Source organism: Strix aluco, chromosome 6 (assembly GCF_031877795.1).
Source record: "Strix aluco isolate bStrAlu1 chromosome 6, bStrAlu1.hap1, whole genome shotgun sequence".
Classification (NCBI taxonomy): domain Eukaryota; kingdom Metazoa; phylum Chordata; class Aves; order Strigiformes; family Strigidae; genus Strix; species Strix aluco.
In genome coordinates this window covers 41,920,120-41,932,660 of record NC_133936.1, presented here as the reverse complement: position 1 = coordinate 41,932,660, position 12,541 = coordinate 41,920,120, and the positions used below count along the sequence as shown (strand labels likewise).

General features: G+C 40.2%; 1 protein-coding gene across 9 annotated transcripts in view; it reads left to right on the top strand.

The window, feature by feature from the left end:
- The window catches only part of AGAP1 (ArfGAP with GTPase domain, ankyrin repeat and PH domain 1), a 399,779-nt gene that overhangs the window by 276,448 nt on the left and 110,790 nt on the right, over positions 1 to 12,541 (top strand). For 7 of the 9 annotated variants that reach the window (XM_074829816.1, XM_074829814.1, XM_074829813.1 and 4 more), the window contains one exon: positions 5,448 to 5,609. The exons of the other annotated variants lie outside the window; for them this stretch is intronic. In XM_074829816.1, coding sequence (XP_074685917.1) covers positions 5,448 to 5,609 — 162 coding nt within the window. The remainder of the gene's footprint in view (positions 1 to 5,447; positions 5,610 to 12,541) is intronic. 9 annotated transcript variants of the gene reach the window in all.

The following is a 12,541-nucleotide window of genomic DNA, read 5'->3' as shown; positions in this document are numbered from 1 at the left end:
ATGTATTAGTTGCACTCCTGAATGTAACTTCTTGTAACTAAGTGATTTGTTTGGGAGGGATCACAAATGTGTCTGCAGGAGGAAATGGAGACCACCTCCATGTATTTAAGTCACTTGTATGTTGCTTTTTAGGGTACAGTTGTGAGTTATATTCATTCTGCATTTGTAATTAGTGGGTGGCATCATTGGTGAAGACTTAGGTTAAAGTGATGTGTCTGTTAAAGTAGCCTGTGCTGCCCAGTGGTGATTCACTGTATTATTTTGGTTAAGTTAAAAGATAGCAAAAGAGGAATTGCTCAAATGTTGCCCGCCATACTGTTCTGTTACAAGAGCAACATAACAAAAACCCTGAATGGTTTCTTTTTTCATTGAGTGGGTTACTGCATATATGTAAGAAAACATTTATGTTAAACTTTATTGTGTATTTTATTGAAATTTTTATAATACACAGAGTCTTTATCTTTTGGTTTTTACTGACTAGATGCACACTTAGCATCTTGTGTGGTTGTATGTTTGTATAAATCTTTGTTATTTTCATAATGTTTCTAAGTATTGTGATCTGATATTGCATTTATGGTCTGTTGTTTTGTAAATCTGAAACAACGGTGTATGAAGAGCCAAAGCGAGTCCCTCTGTGGAAGGGAAAGGGAGGCATGTTCTGCCCCCAGTGTGTGTGTTTCTGTCAGCCTCTTAAATGTACACAGGCATGCACTCCTCTGCTTAATTCTTCTTCTGCTGAATCTCTTGTCTTTACTTGCTCTTTGCTGTTTGCAGCTGTTTATACTGAATAGATGGATATATAAATTGAATTTTGTGTGAGTACACTCACTTTTCTTAGAGGCTCTTCTGCTGAGCATTGACCAAACCTGGAAATTACCTTGAATTTTAATTTGGATGGGTTTTGTAGAGCTTAATTGTTTGAACGTTTTGTAAGCGTGATCATAACGGGGTATTTTATAATATCAGAAAAGATAGTTTTAATAAAGCTGTCTAGAGCTAGAAAGAGGAACTCTTCCTTTGATGCTCCTTTGGTAGATGAAAACATTTTTGTTCAATAGGAGACCAGCATCTTTTTTTGCTCATTTGAGACCAGTTCTGGCAACATACTGATATTCATTCAAATATAAATGCCATATTCACTTTGAAATGCAAATTGTTTAAAGAAAAATAGCATATGGTAGAGGTAAGTACCTTTTCAAATCAGCTCCCACACTTTAGGGATGTGAGTACAGCTAAAATTATTCTTTGGAAAGAATCTGGAGCCTTTGACACATTGAAGCTTGAACTAATCAAGGCTTCCCAGTAAGCATATACACATATCCATATCAAGGAAACAGTGCTGAGAATACATGGATTAGCATAGTAATTTAACTGCCCCCTGCTAATCAACTTAAGCAACCAGCTGATGCATATATGATGTATTCGGAGAGGCACTCTTTCACAACTCAGAATGGGCCAGGTAGCTGACCATGGATTTCACGTTAATGTCGAGATATGTATCTGTCGGTCTACATGTAGGCAGATAATATGTGTGTGTGTACGTGTACAGACGGGGGAGACAACAGATGCAGAAAATGCATCAAGGCGTTGCTTGTAAAAGGCTTCGTGTGCCTAACCCAGTGTACAGGGTTTACTTTTCAATGACTGTTGCTGGCCTCCTCTTTTTAACTGTCTCTCGCTTGTCTGCTAAAAGACTGAGATTATTTCTGCTGTTGAGGCTTTATCCTTGAGCAAAAAGAAAGGACAGTTGCTTTGTGGAGGTCTGGGGTGGGGTTTGCCTGTTATAGATGGGGAGAAAGCATGGGAGTGTTTTGTAGAACCTTTGTGCAGCACGCAAAGCGTGTGAGAACAGCAACTGACTTCCAGTAGTCCTTGTTCTGGTGTGACAGCATTAGTGCCTGCTGGGGTGGTAGAATACATGCCCTGGGCATGCTGCGATTAGACTGAGAAGTAGAAAAATTAGCAATGGATTGGGAAATAATGATTTTTAAATAAGGTTGTATGTAACAAGTTTGTGCTAGAGCTGAACACGTTCAGGAGGGGGACAGGAAAAGGCACGCTCTGCTTTCTGTAGTCCAGCCCTTCTGATTATCTACCTATGGATTCTGCCTTGCATGGTCTGATATATCATGAGAATCTTACAGCACATGAACAAAGTGGAATTTAACCTTGAATAAATATTATCGCAAGGGTTGCAGGTGGCATGGGTATCAGAATATGGCAGTAGAAAAGGCGATGCTGAGGTGGGTTTCATCATTGATCAGTAAAATATTACATGCTGGGACTTTGCACCTATTTCTTGCTGCAGTCTTTCAGAAATGTTAAGTGAAAGAAAAATTCTGATTTCGTTTGCAGAGCAAGTCACTTCCTCAACAGGTTAATGTCATAACATGGGGTGTGGAGTTTCGTAAGATGGCAGTAAGGTTGAAGTAAAGCTTTTGGTGCTGACATGATGATACAAAAGTCCTGATATTATCTTTTTAAGGTTTTGGGTTTGCGTCATGGTTAGAAAGTGATGGGACACTTCTGTTCAGAGATTTGTGAACTAGGCGGAAGGTGTCAACTTACAAATATTGCTGCTCTCTGCAACTCAGCCACCCAGCACAGAGTAATGGGGATGTGTCATCTCAGCAAAGATGTCCAGTAATTGTTTCGATTTACCCATGATACCTAGAAAACGCTCCATCTCAGCTTTCACATACCAGATTTCTCCTTCATGATCTTTGTTACAAAGATGCTCTTGCAGGAATTCATCACATGTAGCTTCCTGTTTTACTAGGCGCAGTGTGAAAGATGGCTACAGGTTAAAAGTGCGCTTTTGTGGCATTGCTCTTAAACCTGGCAGGGTAGATGCTTGTGAAAAAGTATGTTGTTTCCAAAGCCATTTACCAGTAATAATCTAAAGATGCCCAAAAAGGTACTACAGCAAAAACAAAGACTTCTGACTGTCTTGGCAGTTTTTTTCCTGTTTCCCAACAATCCTTTTGAAGTGGGGGACCCAGAACTGGGTACAGTGTTTCAGATGCCCATCATGGTGTGTCCACCTTGTGGTTTGGGTTGAGTACAGTGTTAACACACATTCTGGCATCTGTTGTTGACTCTTGAGTCCTTCACAGCAGTGCTGCTACTCAACCAACTGGTCCCTAGCTTCTGCTGCTGCACCAGGTTGTTCTGCCCCAGGAGCAGAGCTTAGGGCTTCTCCTTGTTGAACCACATGGTGTTTATGCTGGCCTAAATCTGAAGTTTCTAGAGTCTATTTGGTCTCAAGCTCTGTCATTCATGTCAGTCACTCCCTGTAATTTTTTTTTTTTTTTGTGTATCCTCAAAATAATTTATGAATGTTCATAGTTTTTCTGGATTGTGAAAACCAGAGGACAAGGTTATTTCAAAGTGAGCATCAGCACCATCACAGAAGTTCACTTGGAAGGAAGTATTTCTTTTAAGAGACCCCAAAATATGTGTGCTATAAGACAGTGTTTCCATTTTCTGTTGCGACTTTAAGATACTGAGCTATAATTTGATCCTCTGCTTTGTAGTTTCCTTTCTGTAGACCTGATCTCTTTGCTGAATATTTCTTTGGAAGATGTCTTTAGTAGGTGCTAAAATGCCAGCATTAGCAAATTGCTCTCAGTTGATGAGGTCAAGCACACAATGTCTTGAAGAGGATCAGTTGTTGGAGGCATATATTTTTTCAACAGTTTGGCAGATGATGCTCTGATTATGGAATCCTGTTGGACAAAAGGGTTGCCCAGAGAAGGTGATTTGAGAGGAATTATGTGCCAGTAGCTAAAGCGCTGCCTTGGGGGGTCCCAGCATAGTTCCAAAATCCACCTTAGACTTTGCATAATTGAGTAAATTAGTTTTCTTGTATGTATTTCATGTCTACTAAGTAGAGATTGCCACGCAGAAATCCTTGAGACTGAGTAAGTACATTCAAGACTCAGGTGGACAGATACTGTAGTGATGGATCTGTGTTAAGGACTAACGATGAGATCTAGTCTTGGGAAAGGGGAGGAGAGAAAGGGACAATTATGCCAACTCTAATAAACACAAAGTAGTTCACTAAGCTCCGCTGTCTTCCCAAAGGCTGCTCTGGGAAAAGACATAATGATAGAACTGGGAGTCAGGAGATCTGGGTTTTATTTTCAAGTCTGCCACAATCTTCCTTTGTGGCCCTGGGTCATTTAACCTCTGAAAAATGGGGGAAATGATAGCAGATAATTAACAACCTCACAGGAGCATTGAAAATTAATTCATTAATTTTTCTGAACTCATCAGTAGAAGGTGCAATGGAAATGCATTTTACAAAATTGTGTCTGTTTCTTTCCTTTTACATGTGTTTTTAAAGAGTATTCTTAAATCCATAGAAGACCTGTGGGGTACCTTTTGAGAGCCTGCCACGAGGAATGAAACTGGCGTTGTACCATCTTTGTATCTTTATAGTACGCAAGTCCTGTGCTAGGAATGGAGTAAAATGTGCTCAGAAACCAAAACTGTAGAGCAGACCTTAGTCCATATCAAGTTGTGTGTAAGAGCATCAAAAGCCTGAGTTTGTGGAAAGGTTTTAATTGTTTCAACTCTAAAATTTATTCAACCAGATCACGCTTCTCCTGTTTTATGGTGAGAAACCTTTCTCCGTTGCTCCCCCTCGCACACACCTCCCAGCATTTTATTGTCCTAGACCTCAGTGATCATGAAAATACAAAACTGTTTCTAGTGTTTACTGGGTAAAGGCTATTCTTTGTATCTCACCTTTTGTGTCATAGGCCTTCAGTTAGAGTTGTGATGGGTTTATTGCTGTGAGACGAGACACAGGAATTATATTTGCAGTCAGTGGAACAAGCCTCTAGTGTGTGCTTCGTGTCATGATATTGTTTTAAGATTAAAAATCCACATGAGTCTTTTGCTTGGTCTCGCAATGCTAGTAGTTATTTGGTTCCCATCACTGTGTTCTTGGCTTCACTTGGGGGACATACTTACGTGAAATATTGTTTAGAGATAGATTGTCTTAAAGTCTTTGAGTTGGCTTAGTTGTCTCATCTCGGTTACTTGCGTAGACAGTGGTTTTCAGTAAGAAATTTATTTTCTGTGCACAGTCTGTCTTTCGTGCTCTATGTGTAAAAAGTGGAGAACCTATATGGAATGTGACTGGTAGCAGGGTTGTGGAAGACTGTTTTCCGGAAGACGAATGAACAGAATGAGGTGAAATCTTGAAAATGTAGGCTCTTTTGTCAAGTTCCTAGCTGGATTCGAGTGGGCTGCTGAAATCTGAGGTGCCCCAAGCTGGTCACAGGACTGTTGTCTTCAGAGTTTCAGGGAGGGCTGCATTGGTTTTTGCGTTGGTTAAGTAATCTCTTTTTCTGCTCTGTTAAGATGCACCCATCCATCTTCATGCAAATCAATTTTGTCTTCTCTATTGACACAATTTATTTTCCATTTATGTCTAGGGAACGTGACTACTAGCACATCTGTGTCTCAGATGGCAAGTGGGATCAGTCTAGTCTCCTTCAACAGTCGTCCGGATGGTATGCATCAGCGCTCTTACTCGGTCTCCAGTGCAGATCAGTGGAGTGAGGCAACAGTCATTGCAAACTCTGGCATTAGCAGTGGTAAGAAACCTGGAGCTGGGGGGGCTATCTGCTTTGGGGTGAAGGGGGAATTTGGCGGTTTGCTTTTCTCAAAAAGAAGAAAAAAATACAACCTGATGTTCACCCAGATGCTCTGTTGGAAGCCAAACTTTTAGCATCGGAAAGAAAAAGAGAAATTAGAGAAAGGAGAAGAGATCAATACTTTTTCTGCAGGAAGAGCTAATGTAATTATAATACTGCTTAATTTTAATTTCAGGTATCTAATTTAGGTTGTTCACTTGATATTCTTATTTTCTTACTCTGTGTGGTAGGTATTAGCAGTAAATTATCCTCCAGATCTTTTCATCAGCATGTCGTCTCTCGGCTGTGCTCTTGCTTTAATGTATGCACACCACTGGCATAGTCGTAGTGTTTTCTCTGTGGAGCGTTTAACAGTATTAAAAGGAGCAAACGCTATTCCAGATGGTGTTTTGCAATGATTAGATTGTAACAGTGACACAGGGATTGTTGTTTTTAAAGGGTATGCATGGTATTTGGTAACAAAATGGTGCATCGGGCCTCCACAGAGTGCCGGGGAAGGACAGAGAATCAGTGCTGTTCACCTATAGCTGACCTGCTGCCCACGCAAGTCAGAGCATCCTTGGGGCAGCCGTGGCGGGTGGGCTGGGACTCGGGTGTTTCTGTTGTGGTGTGCGCAGAGATGGGTCATACCGGTGAAGCACATGTGTCCAGGAGCATGGAGTTTTAGAGGCAGTTGGAGAAGCCATGGGAAGTTCATGAAACAGAGGAGAAAAGGAGATGAGTGTGTGAGAGAAGAAAGAACTGAGAAGAAACTGAGAATATGGATAACGGGGGAAAAAAACTTAAATAGGACAGGAGAAGGGGGGGGGGGGGGAAGCTGTTTCTGATGGTTATCCCTAAAATAGTCACAATTATAGGAGTATGAAAACTATTTCACATATCCCATGTGTATATATGTGTAGAATATATATATATATGTATATATCTGTATAAGGTTTGAATCTGTGTACAGCCCTGATACTGTCTCTGGGTTTTTAAGCAGCTTTGGACAGCTTTTCAGTACCACCTTATGAGAACAGAGGGTTTAAAATCATGGTCACCTTGGCTCTGAGTGGCATTAGCTCTCAAGTTCGTAGTTGCTGAAGCACATGCATTTCTGGAGCTCTAAACTTGTGGGCAGCATCTTCAGGTGCGTGGTATTTGCATCAAAATGGTACAGATTTTGACCAAGAATTTTCTAAAGCAAGCATCCTTTATTTCAGCCTCGGTGACAGGCAGAGATCCTGCTAAGCAGCATGATAAATTGCTTCAGCGCTGTTCTCTTCTGTGTCCACCCAACTCACCCACTTCTTTGGAAGTCTTTTAGGGCAATCAGCATTGTCCTACATGGATTTCTTTAGACTGAACCAGTTTCACAGTTAAGGCTGTGTATTTCTCTCTCTTTTTCCCAAGCTGCTTTGTCATTTTAATCCACCCTAATTCTCCTTTCCTTTTAAAAGGTTATACCAAAGTTTCAGCTTTTTGCGCCTTTCTTTTATACTGTAGCTTTTCAAATAAAAGTTGGAGAATATTGTATGTTTGCACTAGAAGGCAGGCAAGTGAAAGACAAGATACAGTCTCAGGTCCACCTTGACATACCTACAGACAGGTAAGCAGATGCCATCCCCGTGCTCCTTAGTGCCAGATTGACAGCTGAGGCTGCAGTAGAGGAAAATCTTCAAAATTCAGAATTCAGTGAGTTCTTAAAAGTGGCATGTAATTAATATGTTGAGAAGCAGAAATGTAACCTATATTCCTACCTTTTCCCTTCCCCTTTGCTTCACGATGCTGTTTCTATTTTTGAGATATTTGCTGGACTCGTCTTTTGCTCCCGATGCTGCGCTTCAGCTAGTTTTAAATTCCTGGTGAAGGGAACCTTTTCTCCTACACGAGCTGTGTACTCCCAAGTATGTGCAGTACCTTTTTCTGACTCGACATTCATACATGATTACTTTTGGATAGTAAGAGATGACAGCTAGAATTATCTGTGAAATATTTATTCAAAAAGTGCAGATGACCGGTTGGTACTTCTGAATAAGCCTGACTTGAATAATGTCTTGCAGAGGTTCTAATTATAAACAAAAAAAATAAAAAAGGAAAAGTTAGGGTTTTTATAAGTATGGGGGAAAAATTGGACTAACAGTGAGTTTTAGGCAAGTAAGGGTCAGCAGAAACGGAAGTATTGTGATAAAAACTGCTGCAAAACCTCAAGAATAATTCATTGCTGTCAGTGTATCATCTTTCGGTAAGCTCATAGATGTGTCCTTTATGTTGGCAAGTTGACGCATGAAAAACCCTTTTTAATTTCAGGGTTTTTTTCTCCATTAAAAGATTTTTGAATTTTAGTCATAAAAAGATAATACTGTGAAAGCAGCAGGTATGGCGAGAAGCTAAGCATCTTTTGGAATTCAAATGCCAATGTACTGGAGAATATGCCTGCTTATTGTCACATGGTTTTATTGTAGACAAAATAACATATTGGGATTCAATTTTTCTCTGCACCTTTTTTTCACATTAAATTAATACTTTGTGTGGCTCCGGAGAACTTTTCAAAGTCTTCCGAACCAGACCTTTGGTTTCCTGGGGGTTCTGTCTTTCAAGCAGCTGTGAACATCTCCTAATTAGATAAATTACTTTGTAGTGGGCAGAGCCACAAAACAGGAGGTGCTGGTTAAATTAAAGGGGAAAAATAGAAAAATCCATTCTCTGAAATGGAATGCCCCACTGCTTTATGACTATTACTGTTGTAAGGTTTTACATTTAAGTACCTGAGGTTTAAAATTAAATGTCTAATATAATTTGGCACTGGTAACATGAAGCCTGTGACTGCCCTCGGAGAAAATCTAGACAGCTTAGTTCAGTGTTTCAAATTGCTGTCTGCTTGATAGTGAGCGGATCATGCGGCTGGCTCACTATTTAGCTAAATACCACCTGCTGTTCAGCATAATTCTAAATGCAGTAACATATTTGCCTTAAAAACTCAGAAATTTAAAAAGTCTGTTCCAGCAGCACATGAAAAATTAATTCTTTTTACATTTTTTTCTTACTCTTGTAAGTACTTGACAGAAGTAATTTTAGCAGCAAGAGAGAATAAAAACTGGGGGCAGTAAATCCCTGTCCGGGAACCTCTTGTGTAGATTCTTTATGGACCCAGAATTGATCTACATGTCAGATCCTGATGTAGTTTAAACTGTTTATCACCCTAATGGCGGTAGAGAGACCATGAACATCAACTTATAATCCTCCATGAAAGAAATTGGTGTTTGCAGTCAATGAAGGAGCAGCTTAGCTTTATTGATAGATTTAGAACAATTACTGCTGCTGCAACTATTGGCCGAGAGGTTTTCCTGGATCACATTGGAAGCCTGCGATTTTTTTTTTTTCCCTTGATAAATCTTTTCCTTGATGGATCATTTTTTTTTCACTCGGAATTATCTATAGTTGCTCGCTGCTGGGGAATGAGAGGGTTGTCTGGTCTCAGGGGAGCCATTCGTAACCTGTTCGGGTGTTGAAGTTTGGTTCAGGAATGTGCATCTGCATGATTCCTCCTCTACAAATTCGGCTCTTATTTTATTTCATACATTCTTTTTCTTCTGCAAATTTTCGTAGCTAGGAAAAGCAGGACTGCTTTGAGGAATCGAGGAAAAACTGGCCGGGAGTACTGTTGTGAAAGGCACCTCAAATGCAATTTTTTTCCAATGGAGAACAGATTAATATTCACTAGTGGTGTTGCTGCCACTAAGAGATGGTGCTGTCTGTTCCACAGTCTTCACAATTTGTGCATCTCCAAAGAACTTGAGAGAAAGATCCTCAAACTTAGCATCAGAGCTTTTTTTTTGATGGAAGGAACCACAGCCAGCTGTATTGCAAAAATTAGGTTCATGAGACTTAACTCCGAGAAGACTGAGGATGTTATTTCCTACCTGGGGATAAAGAAGTAGCTTATTCATTCTCTTTTTAAATGTCAGCTTTTATAGTTTGGCTTCTAAGACTGTGTCCTGAGACTATCGAAGGGAAGAATTTCTTCCTTAAAGTTACATTAAGCTGTTCTGACACAGCGCTGCAAACAGTAGTTTGCATGGGACAGGGATTTCTTTCCTCTGAACTTGTAAATTGTCATTTGAATTCTAGCATGATATAAAATTCTGCAGTAAATCAAATATCTGTTTAAATATCATCTACTTAGGCTTTATCACTGTACAATTGCTTGTACGGGCCATTTGATCTCAGCTGTAATTTATGTAAGTTGTAATACCTGGTGTCTTCTGAGTTTCTAACAGTTTGGTGTTAGGGTTTATTAATGTAAAATTGAGTTCTCACTGTGCCATGGGGTATGAGAGGTCATTGGAGTGTTTATATTAATGCAGACCTTACAACTTGGCTTACTTTTTTGATCGTAAGCACTTGGAATGATTAAATGATGGAGCCTTCTGTTATGTGTTGAAAAAGAAAATGGTTCAACTTGCTTCTGACAATTGTAACACCTGGATTTCAAAAGCGAACCAGAAAACATTATTTAGAGTTGTTGGAATTCAGTAGGCAAATTCTTAACTAGAATAAATTATATCATTTCACATAGATTTATAGAATTTCAGAATTATTTATGTTAAGTGTATATAGATGGTTTAGGTTGGAAGAGTTTTTTCCTCTTTTTTTAAAGGAGGAAATCATTACTGAAAAGCAAATCTAAAGTAATTTTGTCCTGCTTTCTAGCTGCTCCAGAGCTACGCTGGGGTTTCCTGCAGTTCCCAATATTTAATATTTTAAAATTCACCATGTATAAGACAGTATATGTGCAAGTAGTTTACACTGTCTTTAAGAATAGGGAGTGTAGGAGTCTGGGCCGCGCTGGGAGAAAGTTAGTGCAGACAGAAGAATGCAAGGACGAAGACAAGGCCAGCAAAATAAGGCTGGCAAAAACACACAAGACAGCAGATAAGTGAGAAACACCTGTGGTCAGCAAAAGCACACAAGTCTGAGCAAAACAGGGTATGAGATAAGGGAGTTTTGGCAAGTTTGGGGCTTTACGTGCTAATTGCAATTAACCAATGCAAATGCTTGTAGAGGCGCATGAACAGCGCGTGTAGATGACCTGTAGCCTATTAGAAGATAGATGAGTGCGTGTACGGAACTTAGTAGAGTATAAATGTTACCAGAAAAGGAATGGAAGAGAACAACAATAATATATAATAAAAAAGATGGACGACCTGATCATCACATTGGTGTTGCGTCGTTTCTGTTCCCGCACGGAGAAATAAGGACCCCGGCTAATGGTGACCCTGACAAGGGAGGAAAAGGGAACATTCGTGTACTTTTCACACCCTTTTATGATCAACAGACAAATTACTTCTGGCAAATACTTCCAGAGGGAAACTGTCAGTTCAGCAGGCTAAGCTCTGCTAAACTTGGGTTATAAAGTACTACTTTTTTAGAAATTTCTGGAAAATGATCCCCTTTTGGCATGAGGTTGCATACTTTAAAACTTCAGTCTTAAAATTTAGTTGACATCCTCGAGAAGCTTTTACCTGAAGTAGCCCAGTCAACCAGAAATACTAAAAAATTCTATGCATCAGTGTCCTGTGCAGCTGGACTCCCACCAGTCTGTGCCTTTACTCAGTCACGAAAGGGAATAGCAAACTCCTGTTTTCTCAGTATTGCTGTAGCACCCTCCTTGTGGCTATTAAAGCATCGCAAGAACTATTCTGCTGGACTTCAAATTTCAGATTGATTTTAGTTTATACATGGACAGATGCAGTTTTGAAACCTGTGGTTCCTAAAAATAACGTAAGGCATGCAGGGCAGAGCGATTGCTGTGTTTGGGCTGACAAATAAGGTCCTTATAACAATAAATTGGTCTCGAACTTCATCCTTGGTTTCAAAGCAAATTACGAGTTGTTGCTCCTCTTTCTTGAGAAAGAGGACAAGTATATCCTTATCAGATTTTCACAGTTGATGAAATCAAAGAAATTGCCCAAGCAATCTGCCAGCACCACCTCATTTAGACTATAATTTCAGCAGTTTTCACTTGTGCAAATGTCATTGACTGTGAGCATTCTGTATCTCCTGGAAGCCTCACCATGAAGTATGTGAGGTAGAGATCTTGACGCTCTTGTGGAAACAAAACATTTGCAGCTGTTCTTCTCAGAGTTGTGTCATTCCTCTGCTTTTCCATTGCAGCCTCCATGGTGAAGAGGAGGATACCAAAGGCTGTCTGGTATTTAAATAAGACCCTAGAAGTGGTGGTATTTCATACTGGTTTCTAGAACTTTTTAAAGCAGGAGGAAGCCATATCATTTCAGGGCTCAGAGAGAAAGAGCAGGTCAGCAAGGCAGTCTGGTCACTGACAGCTTGAGCGTTAGTCAGGAAGGCGCCACGTTGCCTGCGCCCTGCCTGAGCTTGAAGGCAGATGGAGAGAGGAAACGTGATGTTTCTGAGATGTGGACAGATGTCCCATTTGTCTTTTCACTGAACTTCCTTCTCCAAAAGGGTGTCAGCGTAAGGATAAGGTCTCTGAAAAGCATTTCAGAGCACTAAACTAAGTGATGCTTTCTGCCTGTGATTTTTTAGGAATGTGTTAGCATCCAGAAGCAGTAAGACCCAATGCTTACCCATGCTGTTTTGTAGACCATAAGAATCTCAATTGAACGGGAAACTTTGATTGCCTTTCTTGGGGAGGTTCCTACCAGGTTCACCTTGTCTTCTCTGGGTATCTGTTTCTTGCCAAAATGATGGGAAAAACCTGTCCTGTCATACAAATGAAGGGCACTGTGAGGTGTTCCTGAAATTCTGCCCAACATGCCACGCCAAAAAAAAATAATTAAGGGGCAAAACCTGTGCAGTCTGCTATCTCTGTGCAGTATGGGTTCAAACACTGCTGGCTTGCTTACCACTCT